The 23,108-nt window shown below is 44.2% G+C and overlaps 2 protein-coding genes across 10 annotated transcripts in view; one reads left to right on the top strand and one right to left on the bottom strand.

Moving 5' to 3' along the window:
• RNF34 (ring finger protein 34) overlaps positions 1–21,255 on the top strand; it is a 26,410-nt gene extending 5,155 nt beyond the window's left edge. Inside the window, exons 2-6 of one of the 2 annotated variants that reach the window (XM_061603193.1) lie at positions 14,259–14,477; positions 15,286–15,678; positions 18,552–18,611; positions 19,058–19,259; positions 19,583–21,255. In XM_061603193.1, coding sequence (XP_061459177.1) covers positions 14,259–14,477; positions 15,286–15,678; positions 18,552–18,611; positions 19,058–19,259; positions 19,583–19,767 — 1,059 coding nt within the window. In that variant the 3' untranslated portion in view covers positions 19,768–21,255. Of the gene's footprint in view, positions 1–14,258; positions 14,478–15,285; positions 15,679–18,551; positions 18,612–19,057; positions 19,260–19,579 lie in introns of both variants that reach the window. The other variant, XM_061603192.1, reaches the window with a different exon arrangement.
• The window catches only part of KDM2B (lysine demethylase 2B), a 119,091-nt gene continuing 116,983 nt past the window's right edge, over positions 21,001–23,108 (bottom strand). For all 8 annotated transcript variants that reach the window (XM_061603183.1, XM_061603184.1, XM_061603185.1 and 5 more), the window contains one exon: positions 21,001–23,108. In XM_061603183.1, coding sequence (XP_061459167.1) covers positions 22,900–23,108 — 209 coding nt within the window. In that variant the 3' untranslated portion in view covers positions 21,001–22,899.

Below are 23,108 nucleotides of genomic sequence, written 5' to 3'. Positions count from 1 at the left end.
ATTACCTTGCCCTCCCTTCTGGTCTGTACATTCCCCAGCCAAGGATCAGGCCTTTGGTAAACCAAAGAAGTATTTATTTACTAATAACAGGAAATAACAAGATTACTTTAGGAATGTTTCACAAGCGTATGGTTTCATATATGGTTACTCTTTATGTTTCTGTTCATATATATCCTCTTTAAATATCAGCCAAATCCAATCCAAACTTCCCTCAGAACTCTGCCAACCAACTCAACAACCTCTCTGTAACCGACTCTCTCTCCCACCTTCCAACCGACTCCCACTCATCACTCACAAACCTCCATTTATACCTTCAGCCAGCCAGCCAGCCACTCATCATCCAGCACACTTCAGCTTCTCACCCATGTACTCCCCCTTTCTCTCTCAGTCAATTACCATACATCACCCAATAGACCCGCACTTATCATATTTACAGATGCTAACTTACAGGAACATCACAAAGACCCGCCAAAATAAACGGATGTCAGGTAGTCTTGGCTCACTTAACTCCCATCAGAACATCAGAAGAGCCTGTCTACTGGATCAGGCCAGTGGCCCATCTAGGCCAGCATCCTGTTCTCACAGTGGCCCACCACATACCCCAATGGGAAGCCCGCAAGCAGGTCCTGAGCACAAGAGCACTCTCCTCTCCTGCAGTTTCCAGCAGCTGCTCTTCAGAAGCGCAGCTCTGACTAGTGGCAGAGCATCATGGCCAGTAGCCGTTGATAGACTTATCCTCCATGAGTTTGGCTAATCCTCTTTTCAAGGCATCCAGGTGGTCTATCCTGAGTACAGCTTATCGTAATTCAACCCTTTGAATTCAGCTGGGTTCACTCCCATGTTAAGTGGTTACATGATTGCAGCCTCGGTTACTAGCTTCAGTGGAGACTGATGCCCAGGTGGTGTTTCTGTGTGCACTATTGATGCCCATTTACTGGGACATATGTGTGCATAGGATTGCAGCTTTTGCCACCCTGGTGCTGTCCAGGTGTTTTGAACTAGCAGCAGATTGGCAAAGGTTAATGGAGCCTGACTCCGGAAGCATGTTTAGCGGGAAGTAACTATTCTTGGGATCAATGGGGTATATTCCCAAGTAAGTGCATGCATGGGATGGCAGCCTTATTCTGGCAGGAGCGTTTGTGGACCAGAGCCCACTTTATCAAACACACGAAGTGTTATCTTCAGATAAAATGTTAGCATTGCTTTATATCCTGCGTTTTTCAAAAAGTATACATGGAGGTGTTAATCAAATCTATATAATGCAACATAATAATACAAAGTATTCAGCTTAAAACAGCTAGTATAGCACAGTGGGGAGGAGAGCCTGGCTGGGAGTCCAGAGTCTGAGTTCAAATCCTGCTCGTGTCTCCTGTGTGTCAAGGGCCAGCTAAAGATCACCCCACAGTGAGTGGCTCGGGTTACGTGCCCTGCCACCTGTGCAGCTGTGGGCAAGCGGCATAGTCCCAAGGAGCCCTGTTGCCTCCCATCTGGCAGTTGCGGACAAAGAAGGGGCTGGCTTGTGCAGCTGTGGCAAGCTGAGCAGGCCCTAGCCAGCTGGGGAGGACTAGCCTCAGTGGGAGGCAATGGTAACCTCCTTCTGAATACTGCTTACCGTGAAATCCCTATGCATAGGGTTGCCCTATGCATAGGGATCGACATCATAAGTTGGGATCAACATGATGATGAAGCTTAAAAAATAGAAACAGCCTAACAAGCAAAGCCAGTTTAAAATAGCAGCAGAATAGAAGATAAAAGACTATACGAAGACACACTTAAATAAGTGATATATGTGTGTGCTGCAATATGATATATGCACACAAATAGCAGCTGTTAAGAAAACTGCTTAAAGAAATCATAGGCTGCTGTGCTGTGTATCCCATGTGAACACAGTATTACTTTTGCATAAATATGCACAGCATTATGCTGTTAGTCAAGTAGTTAAATATGTTTTAGTTGATCAATTTAAATAAATGTGAATAAGGACAGCCTTGTAAATAAGCCCACAAAAGTGACTAGCTTCTGGGAATGGCAGAGAAGGGATGGAAGAAGTTATGCATTCACCTGAATGCAGCTCTTGGTCACCTGTACCGATCAGGCTAGTGCTTAAATAAAGGGCTGGAATAAGATGCCCTAACTGAACATATACATACATACACACAGCCCTACCTGTGTTGCGTGCACCAGTAGATCTTAGAAGAGCAATTCCTGCCCACATGCAAGAAAAAGAGAAGCAGCCTTGTTAAAAGTGCTACCTGCCAGTCACCCTTTTAAAAATTGACAGCCAAATGAATTGTGATACATTCGTATTTGATATAAATTAACTATTGTACTTAACCAATTTAAACACTGCAGAGCTAACACATGCATACATACCGAGGTGCAGAGGAACTATAAACAGAAGATACCACTTCAAGGTGCCGCAAGACTCTCTATTACATTTGTTGTAACAGACAAAATGTGGCCACTCCAGTGGACTTTATAAATTTGAGGATATAAGTTACATTCCCACCCAGCCTTCTTGGAGTGGGCTGAACTTGAGGGGAAGAATGAGTGGAACTTTTATATAAAAGGTAATGCTTGTGATAAACAGGTGGTACAGAATGCTTCTACTATCTGTTCACAGGTGTCTGTTGGTGAAAACACAATGCCACTTTTCTGTTTGGTTCCAAGCCCAGTTGAAGGTGTTAGTTTTCACTTTTAAATCTCTGTAGTAGCTTGTTCCTGAGCAGTTTGGGAAGTACCTTTTTCCATATAATACTCACCGTGGTGTGTTAGGATCTGCCAGTGAAGCCGTGTTCCAGATTTTGTTTCCTAGCTGAATAAGTTCGTTATTTACAACGGGTCAGGAACCTTTTTGGCTCCATGGGCCAGATACTTATCAGGATCTATATCAGATGAGTGTGGGCCAAATTTAACAGATTGACCCACTTTTCAAAATCCCTTGTATTTTGCTTTCAGGTCTCTGAGATGGGGGACTTAAAGGGAAAGGGGGGAGACTTGCAAAAGCCTATGTCTATTCAGAGTTGGAGACTTAAAAGGAAAGGACGAGGAGACTTGGAAGAGGTGTTTGCAAGTCTGTCCCCCTTCCTCTTTAAGTCCTTGATCTTGGGGGACTTAAAAGGAAAGCATGGGAAGACTGGGAAAAAATTTTTAAGGCAGCCCCCATGCTCCCATTTGATTAAATGGGAACACAGGAGCTGTGTTAAAGCCTTTGCTAAAGCTTCTTGGGTGCTTTTGTATAGGGCTTTAATCCCCACTCAACTGATGAGTAGGCTTAAATCCTGCTGCCTTGGCTGCACAGTCTTGTTTCCAGCTGGGAACTGGATTGTGCAGCCAATACAGCATTACACCCTAGCCTCTCACCCATCAGCTGATGTCACTAGTGTACGTGGTTTGGGGAAAACAGCCTTAGAGGCCAATTGGTTCCCTCTGAAGGACTATGATTGGCCCAGAGGCCCTCCCACCCCGAGCTATGAGAAGCCGGGCCTTTTCTGTGGGCTCCAGAACTATGGAATGCGATATTCAAGGAATTCCATATGTCTCTCCTAGTAGACAGGGAAATACGCTTTTATTTTGCTGTGTGGTAGTTTGTTTATTTAAGGTATTTAAAGGTAGACCTCATGATGTGGTTAACATAAGATTATTAAACAATAAGCATCCTTTTTTAAAAAAGTTACAGTAAAATGGAAAAGACAACTTGTTTGTGTAGAAGGTGCTGTTACTGCTTCTTGTTCCAAGATGGTTCTGTAGAAGCCCAAGTGGTGGCGCTTAGAGGAGAGGCCACTACCCTGGGAGCTGGAGGGTGGCAGCAGTTCACCAGACATTTCTCTTCTCCACCCCCCCCCAGGCAAAATGTAGTTTTACATCCTTTTGTTTATAGTGTTATTAAATTTGTGAATTTAATTTTTTGTAAATAATCTGGGAAATACTTTTTGTTGTGTTGGTATTGCTAATAAATAAATCAAAAATATTTACCCTTAAAAGGAATAGGACATACTACCAGTAGGGAAGGAATAGTAAGAGGAATAAAATGAGTGAGGAGCAGCACACCCTTTTTTAAAGGGGTGGGATTGGCTGAGAGAAGAAGTCCCTCAAGCAGAGGCGGTGTGTATGTGCGTGCGCTTTTGAAGGGGGGGGGTAAAGTTAAGTTTCAAGGGAGAAGATGAAGCACATTCAGTGGGGGGCAAGAGGACCTCTGGGGGCTAGGTTTTAGGGGAGCTGGCCCCCAATAATACTTAGCATATATAGCAGGGGTGGGGAACCTCAGGCTGAGGGGCCAAATGTGGCCCTTCAAGTCTCTCTGTCTGGCCCTCAGGCCACACCCCCTCCCCAGCCACATCCTTGAATGCTGTTGCCTGCCTGGAATGTGCCCTTGACCTCTGAAAATGCCGTGTGTTGTGTGTATAGAAACTAGCCTGCTGTACAAAGGTAACATTTACATTCATTGCTCTCCCCACTTTTGCCTCTGGCCCTGCCCACCAGGCAGTGAATGTGGCCCCCAGAAGGTTGCCCATAAGGGAATGTGGCCCTTGGCTCAAAACAGTTCCTCACCTCGATTGACAGAATTCTTTTTAATGTTCAAAGTGCCTCACCTACAATATATCAGTTATTCTGACATAGTTATAGAAGAGATTGATGTCAACAGTAATTCCCTCGTATAGGAAAGAGTGTGGCTTGCTCACGGGCCACTTGGTGAGCTCACAGCATATGTGAGATTTGAAACACAAACATTCTGGTTCACAGCATATACTCTTAGCTGCTGTCCTACACTAGCTCTTGACAAGTGGTGGGGCTTTGGAAAGTACTGAACCTTTGTCAGGGTTCCCAAATATGAGAAAAGTGAGGGATTGTGGTTAAAAATGGTAAATCATTCTGACAGTGTATATAAGTGCTTGACACTCCAGACTGCTCCTAACCTTCTTGCTGCCAGCTAACTGCATGCATCAGGAGGTGGTAAGGACAGACCTTGAGAGTTTACTTGAATGCTGCAGTTCATACTGGTTTGGGGTGATGATTGCCCTCTCTGTTACACTTGTTGTGACGCACCTTTGTTCATATTCTGTAGAGCCGAGTGCCTTGCATATAGATTGTGTTGTTTAATACTAATGTTTTTGGATAAAGATGGTTCTAATTCAGGTTTGGAGCCAGAGGGGAATAGCTGCTCTGGATTAACATAAGAATACAGCTGTGAGCTTTGACTGAAGTGACTTTATGCAAGATCCACAAGTCCCCCACCTCCCAGTACCTGAGAGACTGGAATGCAAACATTACTGAATTGATTATTTGTCTTATTTTATGGATAGACCCCTTTCAAAGAGAGAGCAAGTTGGTGGTGGACAAATGGGACCAGGCTTTTATTTATTTATAATATTTCTAACCTGCCCTTCTACCCTACAATAGGGCACTCAGGGTGGCTGACAATAACATCATACACAATAAAACAGTCAAAAAGTCAAAATAGACCACTACTTCTTGTTTCCATATTCATTGTTAGAACACCCATTTAACTCATAAGCATTCACCTGAGGGCAGAAGGGGAGAAAAATCCAACCGTTTCCTACAGTGATTGTGTATGCTTGTCATAGCAGAGGATGTTAAGTGGTGCCATGAACCAATCCATATTTTTCAAAGTGGTGTGAACACACAAAAGGATGATCCACTTGATCTAAAAACTATTCACTTTCAGCATTAGCTGACACACACCACAGAATATTTTATTTATTTATTTATTTAATTTGTATCCCGCCCTTCCTCCCAGCAGGAGCCCAGAATAGGACCCTTAAATCCTAGTAAATTCCAATCAAGTTCTTAGCACTGAATTATTACACAAACACACACTAGTTCAGAAGTGAAATGAAGGAAAATTAAATGGAAATAGGAATTTGAACGTTAATATGCGGATAAGTACAGTCCTGCTAAGTGAAGAGCTTGCAGCAGAACAGTATCTTATTTCTTCCTTCTGTTTGCTTTCAGTTTCAGTTTTGAATGATTCCTGGTATCTGATAGGCACCTTCTCCCACATTTCCTATACTGGGCAGGACATAGGTGTATGGACTTGGTGGTGCTTTGGTTTTGGTTGTCCAAAAGGCTTGCCTCATAGACATTCCACCTACACTCTTCTAATTTAGTTTAATTTTACACATGGTAAGAGAAATTCCTTAAATGTTGCCAAAGGATAAGAGACCAAGGAGGCCTTGGGTAACTCTTGAGAGAATGACTCATCTAAAGCCTGTCCTTGGGATGTAATCCCATCTGCATCTTGTTTCTGTGCTTGCTGCAGCTTGTGATGTGACAGTTACATGCCTCTCTTACTTGTTTCTTAACAAGCCTGAGGTTTTTCATTTTTTCTTTCACTTGTTAATAGAAAATTTGAATAATATACAATATCACAATTTGGAGGACTTGTATAAGATCCTGTAAAACATCAGAGACAAGATCAACCATAATATGCAAAATGGGATGATAATTGGCTATTATAGCCATTAGGGTGGAGAGTCACTCCTTGGGTTTCCTGTTAAATGCCTTAATAGAGTGGAAGGGGCACATGAAATTTATATCGGTATTCCTTGAGGCAAAAGTTTTTTTTCTAGGACTGTTGGGTTGTTCTTATTCCTTAATAAGAACTTAAATAAATACTAGGTGTTGTACAATGTACAGGCAGTAAAAAGGCAGTGGATCTGCCCATTGTTGTTGTTATGTACCTTCAAGTCGATTACGACTTAAGGCGACCCTATGAATCAGCGACCTCCAAGAGCATCTGTCATGAACCACCCTGTTCAGATACTGTAAGTTCAGGTCTGTGGCTTCCTTTATGGCAGTGATTCTCAAACGGTGCACCCAGGCACACTGGTGCGCCCTAAGAGGTCGCTAGGTGTGCCTCAAATATTAAGAAAGTATATTTTAAAAATGAGAAGATGTGTAAGTAATTGTTTTCTATAGTTTGTTATTTTTATTCATAGTTTAAAATATATTAATATTTTCTAAATTTTGTACACGAAGTGCGCCAGAAAATTTTTGTTTTACAGTGCGCCGCAAACCAAAAAAGTTTGAGAACCACTGCTTTATGGAATCAATCCATCTCTTTTCTACTCCCTGCTGTTCTTCCCAGCATTGTCTTTTCTAGTGAATCATGTCTTCTCATTATGTGTCCAAAGTATGATAACCCTTAGGCATACAATATAATGAACATATTATCTCAAGAGCTGTAGAAATGACTGCCCCTCAGATAAATGTGTTGTGACAGCAAGTCCTAACTTGCAGAGTAATAGAAGGAAGAGAGAAAATGTGGAATAGGAAGGATGCAGAGGAGGATGTATATGACAGAGGAGACCCTACTGTGGCTTGTGCCACACTGGCCATCTGGATATCCTCTTGGCCCCCATGGAGAAAGATACAGCTTCATTTCTCTTATGCTTCCAGGCTGTGACAGGTAAAAGAAAGGTGAGCTGGGATGCCTTGCTGATTCTAGTGTTTCAGACTTCCTCAGAGGAATGAGGAACGTTGCGCTGCCTGTGGTGCATCCTCCCTTCCTCTTCACTACTGGCAGTACCTGCAGAAGCAAGGAGGCACAATAGGGTTGCTGGCAATATTCTCCCTATTAATTTGAAATCTGTGTGTATAATATATACAGTGCAGCTGATGCGTACTGAACCTGGTGGGGCTGCTAGGAGGTCACGGGGTCATGGCCCAATTGTTCTGGCTTTCCTCCCTTGCACTTAACACTTAAGCACTGCAGTTGTACAAATACATAGCACCTAACTAAACTGAAAAGTGTTTTACCTTGGTCCAGAACGGGTTCCCGCTGTCACAATTTCTAGTGTGGATTCATGCCACAATAATCATATGTTATTCAGACGTAAGCCCTGCTGAATTCCATGGGGATTGCTTTCTGATAAGTAAGTACAGGATTGCAGTCTGAACTGGTTAGTCATAAAGGTGCCTCACAGGACTGTTAACAAGGGACTCCATACATTTCCAGACCAACGGGAAAACATTTATTTTCCTCCCTCACCCCATTCACCTCTACATCTTTTTTCCAGAATGTGGAGTAAGGTGGAGAGAGATTAAGTGGACTAGGGGTTTGGGAGACCAGGGTTAAAATCACCACAAAACCATGAAACTCGCAGTGTGTCCTTAGGCCTGTCACTGTGTTTCAGTCTAACATATCTCGCAGAGTTGTTATGAAGATAACATGGGGAAAAGGGGACCTTGAACTCCTTGGGGGAAAGGTGGAACAGCTATAAATGTAATAAAGAAATACTCAGAATCAAGAGTCTATTTCCAGTCTGCCTGTTACTGATTTTATATTGGGAGAGATGAGGTGGCAGATTTGGAATCATGAAAAAACTCAACCTAAAAAAATAAAATCTGGGACACACCAGCATATTCAGGCCTACAAACATTGGAATGTACATATAGGTCCTTAGCAAATCCAGTGTGTGGCTATCTGCTAGATAGCCCCCCCTTCCCCCCCCCCTTTTCAAATTTATTAAAGAACAAAAGGGGGGAAAGAAAACCACAACCCTCAGCTCACAGTAGCCATACAATAATGATCAGAACCTCCAGCTTAGTTTATACACACAAATCAATGTATGCCTTCCAAATGTCTAAATAGGCATCCAAGCGAAATTGGGTTTTTATAAAAAAATGTTCAAATGTAGCAAGGATGTTAAGGTCTTCAGGCTATTGTGTAATAAATGATGGGTATTTATCTTTCCAGGCTTGAAGTATTCATCTCTTAGTGACCTGTTAGGTCTAGAGATGTGAAGGCCCAGAAAAAAAATCAGAAAAATTTAGGGAAAAAGCATTCTTTCTGTTTTTTTCTGGAGCCTTTTGTGTTTTTTCTGAAAAATTAAAAAAGAAAAAATGGATAATGGAATGTTTTATTTTAGCAAGATGAACAAAATGTTTCATTGAATCTTGGTCCTCCCCCACCCCCTTTTCTCAGTTCTTTTTATGGCAATGGATGCTTTATGTCTGCTTGACACTGTGGAGAACTAACGGAGACATAAATAATTTTGTTATTAATGTTGATAGTTTCTTCTGTTTTTTAATTGTTTTTTGCCTGCTTCTCATAAACTGGCAAAATGAAACAGGTTCCTTACAGTTCAGGATCTTGTAGATCCATTTGTTACCAAAAAAGTAAAAATTGAAAAAAGTAAATTCAATTTGTAATAATTGTTTGAATAAAATGTACTTTTAATATACCAAATGTGATTTTATGCCAAACCAACTTGTACATAACTAAATTTGATGTTCCTGAAATAACAAAATGACTTTCAATCTGTAAAAAGTGCTATCGCATTTTTTCAATTTTTCCAAAAATTTGTTTTTTTCCTGAAAAAAAAGTTTTTTTTCTATGGCTTCAACATTTCTGGAAATATTACATCTCTAATTAGGTCTCCGGTAGAGATGTTTTGGAGTCTAGTATAACTGAAATATCAATTTTTGCTGAATCAATCTCAAATCTTATATCTGAAACATTCCATATAAATTCTAAAGCAATTTCCCATTGTTTAAGTTGGTATAGCACAGTCTAGCTCCCTGTCCCATTGTTCCCTAAGTTTCTGAACTGCTACTACTGGGGCAGGCTTGATGGGGTGGAGTGTGCAAGGAGGGTGCAGTCTATGGACTTCTCGTTGCCATGCCCCCTCCGCAGGGGTGAAGGACCTATTAAAATGGTCCGCCCCAGACGCCTGATGGATCCGGATGGATTCCTGACTGTGCTTGGGGAATTGGAACCTGCTGAAGGTCGCCTGGTCGAAACCCTGGTGAAGGAGTGGAACGTGGGGATCATCAGGGCATTAGACCGGGTGGCTCCGAAACGTCCTCTCCCCCTGAATAGAACTCAGCTAGCACCATGGTATACACCGCGGTTGCGTAGTCTGAGACAGGAGGTGAGACGACTAGAGCGCCGGTGGTGGAAATCCCGCTCCGAAGATGTCCGGACACAGGTTAGAGCAGCAGTAGCTGCCTACCAAGTGGCAATAAAGGTAGGAAAGAAGGCTTTCTTTGCTGCCTCTATTGCGTCTGCAGAGTGCTGTCCCAGGAGGCTGTTCCAGGTGGTCCGAAGCCTGGTCGGTCCAGTTGCTCAGGAACCCTTGGAACAGTCAAAGGCCTCCTGTGACTTATTAGCAAAACACTTCGCCGATAAAATTGAACACTTATGGAGCTCAATCCCGTGCGCCGTGGACACAGTGGATGAACCAGAGTTGGCCAGTTGCATGCCGGTAAATTGGGATCGGTTTCGGCTTCTCCCTTCTGAGGAAGTGGACAAGGTGCTTTCATCTGTGAAGCCAACCACTTGTCTTACTGATCCTTGCCCTTTGTGGCTCCTTGTGAGCTGCAGAGAGAAATTGGGCGAGGGGATCAAAGCGGTGGTAAACGCATCCTTGAAAGAGGGTGTGATGCCATCAGCCTTCAAGGAGGCAATTGTAAAGCCCATCTTAAAGAAGCCCTCCTTGGATCCCCAAGTATTCGATAACTTCCGCCCAATTTCGAATCTACCATTTCTGGGCAAGGTCATTGAGCGAGTGGTGGCCAACCAGTTGTCAGCACACTTGGATGAAACGGATTATTTGGATCCATACCAATCGGGTTTCAGGACTGGTCACGGAACTGAAACAGCCTTGGTCGCTCTGGTAGATGATTTGAGGAGGGTATTAGATAGGGGAGAATCCACCTTTCTTGTCCTCCTCGATCTCTCAGCGGCTTTTGATACTGTCGACCACAGTATCCTTCTGCTTCGCCTGGAGGGATTGGGAATTGGAGGCACTGTATTACAGTGGTTCCATTCCTTTCTCTCCGAGAGGTACCAACAGGTAGCGTTGGGGGAGGAGGTATCAGACCCTTGGCCTCTCAGTTGTGGTGTGCCACAGGGCTCTATCCTCTCTCCCATGCTATTTAACATCTATATGAAGCCGCTGGGGGCAATCATCAGGAGATTTGGGCTGCAGTGTCATCAATATGCGGATGACACTCAGCTCTATCTCTCGTTTAAATCTTCACCAGAGTTGGCTGTGGAGACCTTGTCCAAGTGCCTGGAATCCGTGAGTGGATGGATGGGAAGGAACAAGCTGAAGTTGAACCCTGATAAGACCGAGGTACTACTTGTGGGGGACAAGAGAAGGTTGGGCGACATTGACCTGAAGTTCAACGGGGTGAGTCTACCCCTAAAGGACCAGGTCCGCAGCCTTGGGGTTGTGCTTGATTCCAGGCTGTCCATGGAGGCTCAGATTTCGGCAGTGAACCGGGCAGCCTGGTACCAACTACACCTCATACGAAGGCTGCAACCCTACCTTCCTGTTCACCAGCTCCCACTAGTGGTACACGCCCTGGTCACCTCTCGTTTGGACTACTGTAATGCGCTCTACGTGGGGTTACCCTTGAAAACGGTCTGGAAATTACAACTGATACAAAATGCGGCGGCTCGACTACTTACGAATAGTCGCCGCCGAGATCACATCACACCAGTGTTGTTCGACCTACACTGGCTACCAGTTGTTTTCCGAAACCAATTCAAGGTGTTGGTATTGACCTTTAAATCCCTACACGGTTTCGGCCCAGTTTATCTCACGGAGCGCCTTCAACGCCACCAATTATGCCGCCCGACAAGATCGGCCACACAGGGCCTTCTCTCAATCCCGCCAACAAAAACAGCCAGATTGGCGGGTACTCCCACAAGATCTCCGGCACGCCTCTTCCCTAAATGTGTTTCGGAAAGCCTTAAAGACCTGGCTCTTTCAGCAGGCCTTCGGGGTATCCGGGGAGGGTTAATTGTTATAACTGTAATGCCTCCTGCCCAGTTTTAATATTGTTGCTGCAGATGTATTGTTTTTATATTGTATTATTATATTTTATCAATTGTATTCTAACAAATTTGTAAGTCGCCTAGAGTGGCCATCGGCCAGATAGGCGACGAAGAAATTAAATTTATTATTATTATTATTATGCTCCCACATTACATGTAGGCTCTGCACTCTGTATGCCTGTCTGAACCATCCTCTGCACCATCCTACGTTTTGTGATAGCGCTTTAAGTTTGCCAAAGTCTTTTTACCCTCAAACAAATAAGATAATGGGAGAGGCGTTTCCAGTTTCTCCACCACCCCCTGCCTCTTGCTGCAGGACTGGGACTCTTGAGTAACATCATGGGAGGGGGGTTTCTAGGAGCAAAGTGAAACTGTCCAATTCCTTTCATACTTTTGCTATTGTCAGAAAGTGTAATGTTGCCACGTTCCTAGTACTGAAAAGTTGTTTTTGTTTGCTGTTATATTTGCTGTTATGTTTCGGTTTTATTATTTTTTGTTATGAAATTGGTTTCGCTATTGTAGGTTTTGAGATGTATTTTTGTTCACCTTGTAAGCTGCTTTGAACACAATTTTTTGTGGGAAGGCAACACAAATAACATGATGAATTAATGATCAACTCTGTAAAGTAGGTCAAAGCGCAGTTTTAGCATAACAACAAAAAGGTCAGTACTAGCACCTTCAAAACTAACACATTTATTATGGCATAAGCTGTCTTGGGACTAGAGTCTGCTCACTAGAGTCTGCTCACCAGATGCATGATTCATGATAATCCATGAAAGCTTATGCAATAATTCACTAATAGGCAAAAAACCCTTGCGGTTTAAGAATTGACCCTTGTGAGGGGGAGGAGAGGGGAGCAGGAAGGGGGAGGGCAGGGCAGGTTTGATAATTTTCCTGCTTATTGAGTTCAGTGGGATTTACTGCTGTGCAATCATGCTTAGAATAACTGAAACTGACCTGGGGGAGGGGCAGGGAGGAGAAGGAAGGGGAGAATGGGTGGGTGAGCGGGCACTGGGCAGAGGGAAAGCCCCTTTCCTTTCCAAAAGGAAAACATTGTTAACAGTATCATATTGGGGGGGGGGTTCCCCCACCTTTTTATTCTAGAGCAGGCACATGTAGTCTCCCACCCAATTTTAAACCAATGCTGTCCCTTGCCTCATCCACACCAGACATTTATTCCACTTTAAATAGTCCTGGCTTCCCCCAAAGAATCCTTGGAAGTATAGTTTGTGAAGGGTGCTGAGAGTTGCTAGGAGACACCCTATTCCCCTCACAGAGCTACACTCCCCAGAATTCTCTGGGAAGACTGTTAAACCACTCTGGCCCTTGGAGCTCTGTCAGGGGAATGGAAGTCTCCTAACAACTCTCAGCACCCTTCACAAATTACACTTACCAGGATTCTTTGGGGGAAGCCAGGACTGTTAAAAGTAGAGAAAATGTCTGGCATAGGTGTTGCCCCGAATAGCCAAGCCAAACAGCTGTGTGTCTGGCTTTTAGAACACTGACAGTTAGTTCTTACTGAGCATGCCTGCGCTGTCATAGACTCAAATATTAAATTTCTTAAATTAATTAAAAATCAGCCAGGCATTTTTTTAACTTTTAAACTGCAGAAGATGGTCAGAGTATGGGGCAAGATCAGTAATAGGATTGGAGGTACTCTGTGAACATGGCTAATTTTTAATTAATTTCAACAAATTAGGAGACCACTGACAGAAAAAATTCTAACAGGGGTCTGAATTTTTTCTCTCTTGTTTTACACTTTGAACTCTCGATTCTCTCTTGTGTGAAAACTTAGAGAGTTGTTAAGCAAGCGTTTCTGAGGTCAGGACTATAAGTTTTGTAAGGTTTTGTTTTGAAATGAGCTTATGGGAAGCAGCAGAATGGCATGGGGGTATTTTCAATTTAACATTGCGGAATGCAAAAAAATTAGTATCCAGAATGCTGGCAATTCAACAATTGTCACAATGATTGCAGGTAAAGGAGAAAACCTGCTTCAGTTGCACTGTGCAGAATGAGAAGGACTAGGACAGCAACACCTGGGTAGTAAAACTAGCAATTATCGTTCTTGCATCGCAAGGGTTTTTTTTTTTGCCTATTAGTGAATTATGCACTGAGCTCCTAGAATGATTGCTACAGGAACAGAACAAAGCACTTCCTCTAGAATGATTTCTGCAGAGCTGGGGCCCTTTCAAAAGATGCTTCCCATGCAATTAATGTGCCATTGTTGCTGATCTGTTAAGGGGAATCCTGGTGCCTTTCCTTAAGGTAGCATTTCTGATGCAGGGATACTGTGTTTTTTTCCTTCTGTTAACATGGCTCTCATGATGTTGGGACTACCACAAGTATGGCATCGAGAGAGGTGTGCTTGTTTTCCTTATGGTCTGGGAAAAGGTCTTAAACTCGGAAGGGAGAATTACTAGCTGATCATGTTGCCTTCTGTGTCTTACAGGCAGGAGCGACATCCATGTGGGCTTCCTGTTGTGGGTTGCTGAATGAAGTTATGGGGACTGGAGCTGTTCGTGGGCAGCAATCTGGATTTGGGGGTGGAGCAAACCCATTTAGATTTGCACCAAGTACAGACTTCAGCGTATATACTTCTTCAGCAGCAGGAGGATCTAATCTAGTCTGTAAATCTTGTGGCCTAACGTTCTCAGTGTTCAGAAAAAGGGTGAGTATCTAGCACTCTGCAGTCAGAAGGGTTTACAAGCTTTCAGTATTTCCCCCCTTTCTGAATATATATTATTTATCATTTATAAAGTGCCTAACATTTTGTAAGTACTGTACGGAGATGAGAAGACAAGCTGGTCCTTGTCCACAGACTCACGATCACAAAAGGAATGAGGAGAGGAGAGGCCTTGCCTCTTGCTTTGGGTGCTGAAGAGTGAACCTCTTTTCTGGCTGCCCTTGTCCACTGGATGTCCATCCTGCATGATCTGTAAGCCTTGGGAATAGTAGTAGAGTTGCAAGGGGAGTTAAGGCTACTGAGTCCACCTGCTCAATGCAGGAATCCAACTTTAAGCATACCTGACTGGTGGCTGTCCACTGCCTCTTGAATGCCTCGAGTGTTAGATTTGGGGTGGTGGTGGTGGTAAGACTGCCACCGTTTGTAGACCTGATACAAACCATATACAGGCCTAGCTTTGGCAAGATTAACAAGGTCCAGGAGCTCAGAGGTAAGTACAGTTGAGGACTACATGTCTGTACCTCTTCCCCATCCCCAAAAGCCCAATGCTGGACTGGTGCCAGGAAATAAGCTTGGCTTTGCCTTAATTACAAATTGTAAGTCACAATCTTTCTGTGTTCTGAATTGATCTGCTTGATGTATTTCTAGGTTTCTTAAAGTACTTCGATAGTGCTACTTAAAGTACGTAAATAGTTCTTCAAGGAAAAGAGGAAGACAGGTCGCTGGAGAGTTAGGTACTGGTGCCAATTATGTTAACATTCTTCTGGCTTGTTTTCCCTGTGTGTGTTCTTAGCATGTGTGCTGCGAGTGCAAGAAGGATTTCTGCTCCATGTGTTCAGTCTTGCAAGAGAGCCTCCGAAGATGTTCCACCTGTCAGTTGTTGCAGGAGACTGCATTCCAGCGGCCACAGCTGATGCGTTTGAAAGTCAAAGATTTGCGCCAGTACCTGATACTTAGAAACATCCCCACAGATACTTGTCGAGAAAAGGAAGATTTGGTAGACCTTGTACTGTGCCACCACGGATTGTCTTCTGAAGAGGATACAGACACTAGCAGCTTGTATTCAACACGATCACAGACTTCTGGGTTTTCTACACATCCTCTTTCTCTGTCTGGTTCTGTATCATCCTCTCAGGGAGACTTGACACGTAGGCATGAGAGCACAGGAAATGAATTGCAGATACAGGTATGCAAATGTGGGTTGGGTGGATGGCTGGACTGTTTCTGTCCCTTGGTGTGAGGTGGGCCTGGAAGCTGATCCCTTGGCTGGGCATCTTAATTACAGCACAAAGAACAAAATACATCCCCTCTGGCTGGTGGTAAGAACATAAGAAGAGCCTGCTGGATCAGGCCAGAGGCCCATCTAGTCCAGGATCCTGTTCTCACAGTGGCCAACCAGGTGCCTGGGGGAAGCCCGCAAGCAGGACCTGAGTGCAAGGGGAGGTGGTGATGTGGAGGGGAGAGAGTAATGGCAACCAGAGATTTGGGGACAGGGGAGATCAGCCATTGTTACACCTCTTGCTCCTAGCAGGCCTTGGTGCAACCTGACGCCTACATACATAGCACCCAAACAGCCTTATTTGAATGTTTGCTCCCAGTCCCTCTTAAGACTGTGAATTAAATATATTAGACCGAGATCAGAGACAGACCAGAACGTTGGACTTAACAGTGACAAGCTCACTCTCTTCAAGAGATGGAGGGGATCCTTGGGCAGCTCCTGACCTCTCCCTGGTGGCGAGGGAGGGAGCATCCCCTGCAGAAACAGAACTTAGCGCAGTGAGTCCAGCGTTCTGTTTCCCTGCGGTGGAGGAGGGGATCCTCCGATGGGATGTACCACAGGAGTACCCAGATGAGCAGGACTTGAGCTACAGCACATCCCCTAAACTGCCACCACCTGTTGAAGTACCTGCCTGCCAAATGTTGCCCCAAAACGGTCACTGAAGCCAGGTGGCTGCTCTGCAAATCTCTCCTAATGGAGCTTTGGCATGTAACACACAGAGACTAAGGCACTTCGTGGTGAACTGAGCAGTGATCTTCCCCTCCCCCCCAACACAGCACAAGCAGACAACTGTTGGAGATGCAAGCCTTAATCCAGCAGGACAGTAATAAAGCACAGAAAATCTGATTGTTTTAAAGCACAGGCAGCCACAGTGGTGCCCTCCAGCATAACCCATGGCTGGGGATGGTGCGAATTGTCATCCATCAACATATGGAGGGCACCACAATGGCTATCCCTGGTCTAAAGTAATGTTCACAGCTCTGCAGATATCAAGGGAGTGTCATTCTTGCTTCTTACGATCTGGGCAAAATTACGGCAGCCCAACTTCTTGAGTCTTGTGGAGCGTAGAACTAACTTTTAGCATCTGCACTATGGCTGAGTTCTCATGCACAGCATACAACTCTTTCCTGGCTGACAGGGCACCCAACTCAGAAACATGACAACAAAGACATGGCCACTTGGCACAGAACCTTCCAGTTCATAAATGTGAAGGATGCAAATCTCAAGGGCTCAAAAGGAGAGTTAGTTCCTGCCTTGAGCACCTTGTGTAGGAAGCCTGTGCACTGGTGGAATGAGTCCCACTGCCCCCAAAACCTTTCAAGATGTGGATGTGATGAAATGTAATCATCACATCCCTCAGCCAAGACCAAAAACAAAGCCACCGCCTGCCTTTGAAGTATGTTAGGGCTTAGATCTTGGTCAAATCCAGAATTACCTAAATGTCTGCTTTCAATGCACATTCCAAGTGACTCCATAAAATGGATTAGTTGAGTCCATACGGGAACTGAAGATGCTGGAAACCAGTCTGTGATAGTACCGCTTATGCTCTAGGCCTCTCTTCTCAAGGTGCAGATATGAAGCTGCACCCAGCTGGGGTCTGTGGACTGGAAGGGTCCAGGCTTCTCTTGTGACAGTGATGAGATGGGAAAACCAGGCCCCTTTGCGGCCAGTAAGGAACCACTAACTGCCTTCTGCTGCCACCTGATTTATGTTCGAGTGTCTTCTGGATCCTGGCCATTTTGAGCAAAATGTGTAAATCAACCCCCTCAGCCAAGAGCCCGAGAGCATCCTTTCCTTCTACTCTGTCCATTTGGAAAGTGTAGGAAAACCTGCTTACCTTGTGATTCTCCAGTGATGTAAACTGGTCACTGCAGGGTGATGAAACCTGACTGCAATCTTCTCAAAGACCTGGGGATGAAGACTCCAGACCACCTGCTAAACATTCTAGCAGTTAATCTGCCCTGGGATGGGTGACAATCTTCTGTATTCACTGGCAGAACTCGGGAGATTTCCCAACAATAATGGAGTGGGGTGGGACAGGGATGCCCCCCCCATGGCATACCCCCACACTTATCCACTCAATTGCTAATCCTTGTCCCCAGGTGAGGACAGTTGGGATGTAGAAGGCTGTACTACAGCTTGGGTGGACTCATAACTTGCTGGCTTTTACCTGGCTCCTGACTCAAGACTGCAGAGGAGACTGAACCATCTCAGCTTCCTCTTATTCCGCCTATTCTTGCCCACCCACTGCATCTTGGACCCATCCCAACAAGGTCATGGAGAGGACTAAGTTGGAGCTCTCTAGGTGGGCAGAAACATAGCGCATGCCATGGCCTGCTCCTAGACTCAACTTCACTTTTCTGTTCTCCCACACAGGTGGACAGAACATAGTGAGGAGGAGCAATAGATAGAAATGAGGTGAGAAGCTAGGGTTGCTACTGCCTGCAACCCAAGATGGCTGGCAGACCTCTGTCAAAGCCCTGCCTGTCGGAGTTAGCCAGGAAGGTATTGGCCATGGGTGCTGTCCCATTCCTGGGGGGACATGTTTCAAATCTCCAGAATCCTACCTAGTGGAGTGAGTGGGAGGAGCAACCAGAAGATTTGCTTTCACTGCTGAAAAAACGCAAGGCTTCAACATCAGTCAATCCCACCCACCCACTTGCTTTGTTTTACAATCTTGTTTAGAGAACTCGAAAGCTTTGCATGCTGTTTTGTGATCTTTTGATTGGCCTAATAAAGGTATTGCCCTAATATGGATTCTCATATTCCTGTGCACGCAGGGACAAAGTGAGAGGCTCTTGGCAAACCTTAGTGAAGAGGAGGAAAACGCAGAAGAGCAGGTAAGAACAAAATCACATGGTGAAATTTAGGTTAAATCATACTTTTTTAAAAAAATAGCTGCCTAGTTAAATATAACTTACCTGCTTTTTCTTGATAGTTGATACAAATCTTAAATTGTAAATGGCATTCTAAAACCACAAGTAGTAAACAAACCTAAAAAAGGGCATCAAATTAGCAAATGCTGAAATATAACTTTTACTAGTTTCCTGACTATTTTAAAGTGTTGGATGCTAACAGGCTTTTATTACACAGGGTAGTTAGAATCCGGAGGAGAGCTTCCTCCTAAGAACGAGAGGAGGGAAAAGGGGGTCAACATTTGATTTGCTTGTCTTGCCTGTTTGGGTGCCAGGCCTCCTTGGCACCAAGTTCCCACAGCCCCCTTATCAGGCAGACGAGTTCACAAGTCAGCTGCTTTGTTGTTAATAGATTACTGTGTGAATTTTAGACCCCAGGGCAGTCCAGGAAGCGTGCAAGAGCTTCGCTGTCTGATATTTCAAGTCTGGATGATATTGAAGAGCTAAATGTTCGCCAGCTGAAGGAAATACTTGCTCGTAACTTTGTTAATTACTCGGGATGCTGTGAAAAATGGGAGCTGGTGGAGAAAGTGAGCAGGCTATACAGGGAGAATGAAGCCAATCACAGGCCACGTAGGTGCACTTATTTTCTACTTGTGGCGGGGTGAAGGGACAGGGGTTTTGTTTTGACCAGCCCTTGCATATTGGTGTAGCTCCCTTTGTCCTTAGTCCTAGGGGAGTCCCTAACCTGTTTCTTAATGCTAAAACTGGAGAATTCACTGTGGAAATAGGCACAATTCCATGGTACTTTAAAGTCGCAATTGCAATCCTGCTTCCTTGTCTATGCTGAAGCAGCTTGGCTTAATGCTCCTGGGGGGGTGGGGGTTACCAATTGAACAGACGTCTGTTGTGGTGTGCCCCTCTCTAATGTGGGTTCTGTTGATTCTTGGCAGTAGGGGAGAAACCTCAACTGAATGATGAGGATGAGAATCTCTGCAGGATCTGCATGGATGCAGTGATTGATTGTGTACTGCTGGAATGTGGCCACATGGTCACCTGTACCAAATGCGGCAAGCGCATGAGTGAATGTCCCATCTGCCGACAGTATGTTGTAAGAGCCGTGCACGTGTTCAAGTCGTGAATGGAGACCAAAGCCGGCGGCTTCTCACTGCGCTTTCTCCTGGGGTGGGGCGCAGACCATGGTAGTCATGTGTGGAGGCTCCATGGTGGACCTCCGTTCCAATAACTCATAGCATCCTGAACAGAAGCTTAGGAGCTTGACTGATGTACTTCTGCTTTGGCAGTCAGATGCCTTGTTAAGGGTAGAGCTGTGTTAACTAGGATAAAACCAGAAACTGGTCGAATCAAAATTGCAGCAGCAGATCTAGCGTTACTAATTGCTCTCTTCTGAAGAATAGCACACAGCCCAGTGGGAGGGCCAAGAAAGAGAGCGTTGAATTTCCAAGGAGCAGAAGGGTGGCCAAGTGCATTTAAAATTCCACTGCATAGTCAGCTGCAGTCTCTTAAATGGGATGCAGGTGGACCCTTTAATATTCCACTGCACCCCTCCCACACCTCTCCAATAGACAGATGGGTGAATGTTTTGTGCTCAGGGAATGGAGCTCTTATATCAGTTATCCAGAATGTCATTCCATATGTGCCCAATGAAATGTGATACTCTTAATCATAGTATCTAAAAGCTACCCTACCCCATATTTTAGGACAATTTGTAAGATGTCTTGGTTCGAAGATGACCCATTTAGTTTTAAGTGTTCCTACCATGCTTAGGAATTTCCTACAATAAGTGTGAGCCACTAGAATAACTATGTAGCGGGTTCCTGGAGAAAAAATGAACTGTTAACAGGAATTGGGGCTTCCTGTGTTTAGAATCAGTACTCAAGTGTTGTGCTGAACAAGGAGTTCCTTGAGTGCTTTCTGTGCAGAATATCCTCACACGAGCTTCCTAAAAGGCATAGCTTACAGCGTGTCTGGTCGGCATGAGCGTGGAAACGCAGAAGCTTTAAGCTCTAGGTTCAGGGTGAAGGATGTCCTTTGGTAATGGTGACGGAAAGATGTACATTACCAAACATCCGTTGGGATACATGATACTATTTAATTTGAGTTGTGGGAACAAGAAGCAGGCAACATTCAGATAAAAGTCGACCATTTTCCTAAAGTATTGCCCTCCCCTTTATGTAAAGAATAGCAATCCTGCGCAGCAGGTTCTGAATGGCATTACAAGAAGTTAAACATTGCACATTAGGCAGGTATTGTGATTTCACATCTCAGAAGCACAGATCATCCAAAGCTTGTACTCACAAAAGTAAATATTAATGTTTGTGGGTCTGAGTAACTGAGACTGAGGTAGGTGGGGGTAAGCTTTGGAGCTATGACACCATTCAGCCTCCAGCTGAGACAAGAATGTATATGACTTTCATATCTTAAAACTGACTTATTTTCCAGAAGAGAGCAAGATAATATGGCTTTATTTTTAGAAAGATCTTTTTAAAGATAAGGTGCAGAAAATCAGCTGATCAAATCCTTTTCAGGGGATACAAAGAAAGAATGTAGCATATCCATAACATTCTGAACAACGGCTGTTGACTTAATAAAATCTTTTGTTATCGGGCTTTGACTCTCTTCTCTCTCTTTTGGCTGAAACAGCCCATGGGGATGGGGCAGAGGCAGCAAGGCCCAAACGGTAACTCTTTATTTCTGCACAGGGCTCTTGAGCCCATAGCTCTGACCAGCAACTTAGTGAAGTGTGTATAAGGTTCAGTTATGGGTTTGCCAGAGAGAAACATTTATATAGCCAGTGCAGGAAGTCTAAGCAGTAATAGTACAAGACAGGAGTGACTCACAGTTAAACCATAGAATTAGATCAACTTTGCTGCAGTCAGAAATGTAAAGAGTGACTTAAAGCTAGGGCTACGTTCAGTGCATTGTTTCTTTTAAAATACCCCCACAGAGCACAATAGTGTGCCTCTTGGCATGCTGCTAAAGTTCCAGGAGGTTAAGTTTACGCTAGATATAAGCAACTAGAGCCTGCTGGGCCAAGTCTGCCTCCAGTTGCCAGTTTTGGCCGACGTGGCATCTGTATAGCAAAATAGCCGCCTGCTAGGCTCCTCTGAGGGTTACGAGGAGAGATGCTCTTTTTTTCTGCCCCAGGCCAACCTCTCACAGTAGCCCTCCAAGTTGCAAACACAGCTCCCTGCCCCACAACTAGAATACAAACTTGAACAGAATGCACAGCTAGCCTCTCCATTTTTGTACAATCATTTATACAAATTCAACAGAGGTAAAACTGTATCAGGAAGGAGGTTGGGGGCTGGAGAACACCACTTTACAACAATGGCACTTATGTATACCAAAATCTCCCCCCCCCTTCTTTACAGTCAGAAATTAACCATATGGAAAACAAGAACTCACTCAAACCCCAGAACTGTTTGACTAGTAGTATAAATGGATTTTTACAGCATGTATGAGAGTCCATATATATTTTAATGCCTTCCCATATGCACAGCTGTAATTGGAAGTTTCAAAATTGAGAAAATGAATTTTATACAGGGGAAACTTGGCAACTTGCTCGTTCTTAATCTGCACTTTACACCTCCTTTCCTCCACAACATGCTTACAGTGTTTTGAGTATGCAAAGCTGTATATAAAACTTCCATTAAAACATGCTTTTTCATGTTAAAGTATTAACCTACTCCCCCCTTCCCAACTGGGGTATATCTGTCAACAGGTCATTTCTTTAAGTGGCAAGAAGTTCAAGTTCTCTCCTACCTCAAGATAAAACTTGGCAATCTGAAACCAAAGACAAACACTTGCAATTCATTCAAGAACTTTGCATAAATAACTTTTTTAAACAAATTTGTACAAAAATAGTTCTGCGTAACATTGGATGTAACAAAAAAGTTCAAAAGGCAGAAATGCAGGGTATGGACCACCTTAATAACCCCAGAATTAACAATGCTTTTGATATCTGCAAAAATGCTTTAAAAATTTACACCCGCCCCAGCTGTGGTATTTAAATAGGTGTGCCTCAGTCTTCCTCTAGGCATGAATGATCCTTTGCTATCACCAGCAGAAGGCATGTAAAGAACCTGGGCAGAGTATCAGATGACCCCATCCAGACTAGAATGCTTTGCAGGTTGTTTGAACACCACACATTCCTGTGCAATCCAAACAGTTGCCACCTGGCATATTCAGCATCTCCAAACAAAGTAACATTCCTTTTGTGGTCTCCTGGGGTCCTTTTTTCAACTTCTGGTTATTTACAAACTTGCCCTTGTAAATACTGACTTGACTTCTGCAGCAGTTTCTCTTCCACTTGACTAAACTGAATGCTCACAGACATCTCTGCTATGAACTGCTCACAACCTTCCTTGGTCACTTGCTTGCAGTACCTCAGATCAATCTGACAGATGCTCCCACACCGCTTGAAATAGGAGAGGCATTGGTCCGTCACCTTATTGCAGT

The sequence above is a fragment of the Rhineura floridana genome, chromosome 19 (genome assembly GCF_030035675.1).
Source record: "Rhineura floridana isolate rRhiFlo1 chromosome 19, rRhiFlo1.hap2, whole genome shotgun sequence".
Classification (NCBI taxonomy): Eukaryota; Metazoa; Chordata; class Lepidosauria; order Squamata; family Rhineuridae; genus Rhineura; species Rhineura floridana.
Note: the sequence above shows the minus strand (reverse complement) of the source record. Positions and strands in the feature narration are given on the sequence as shown.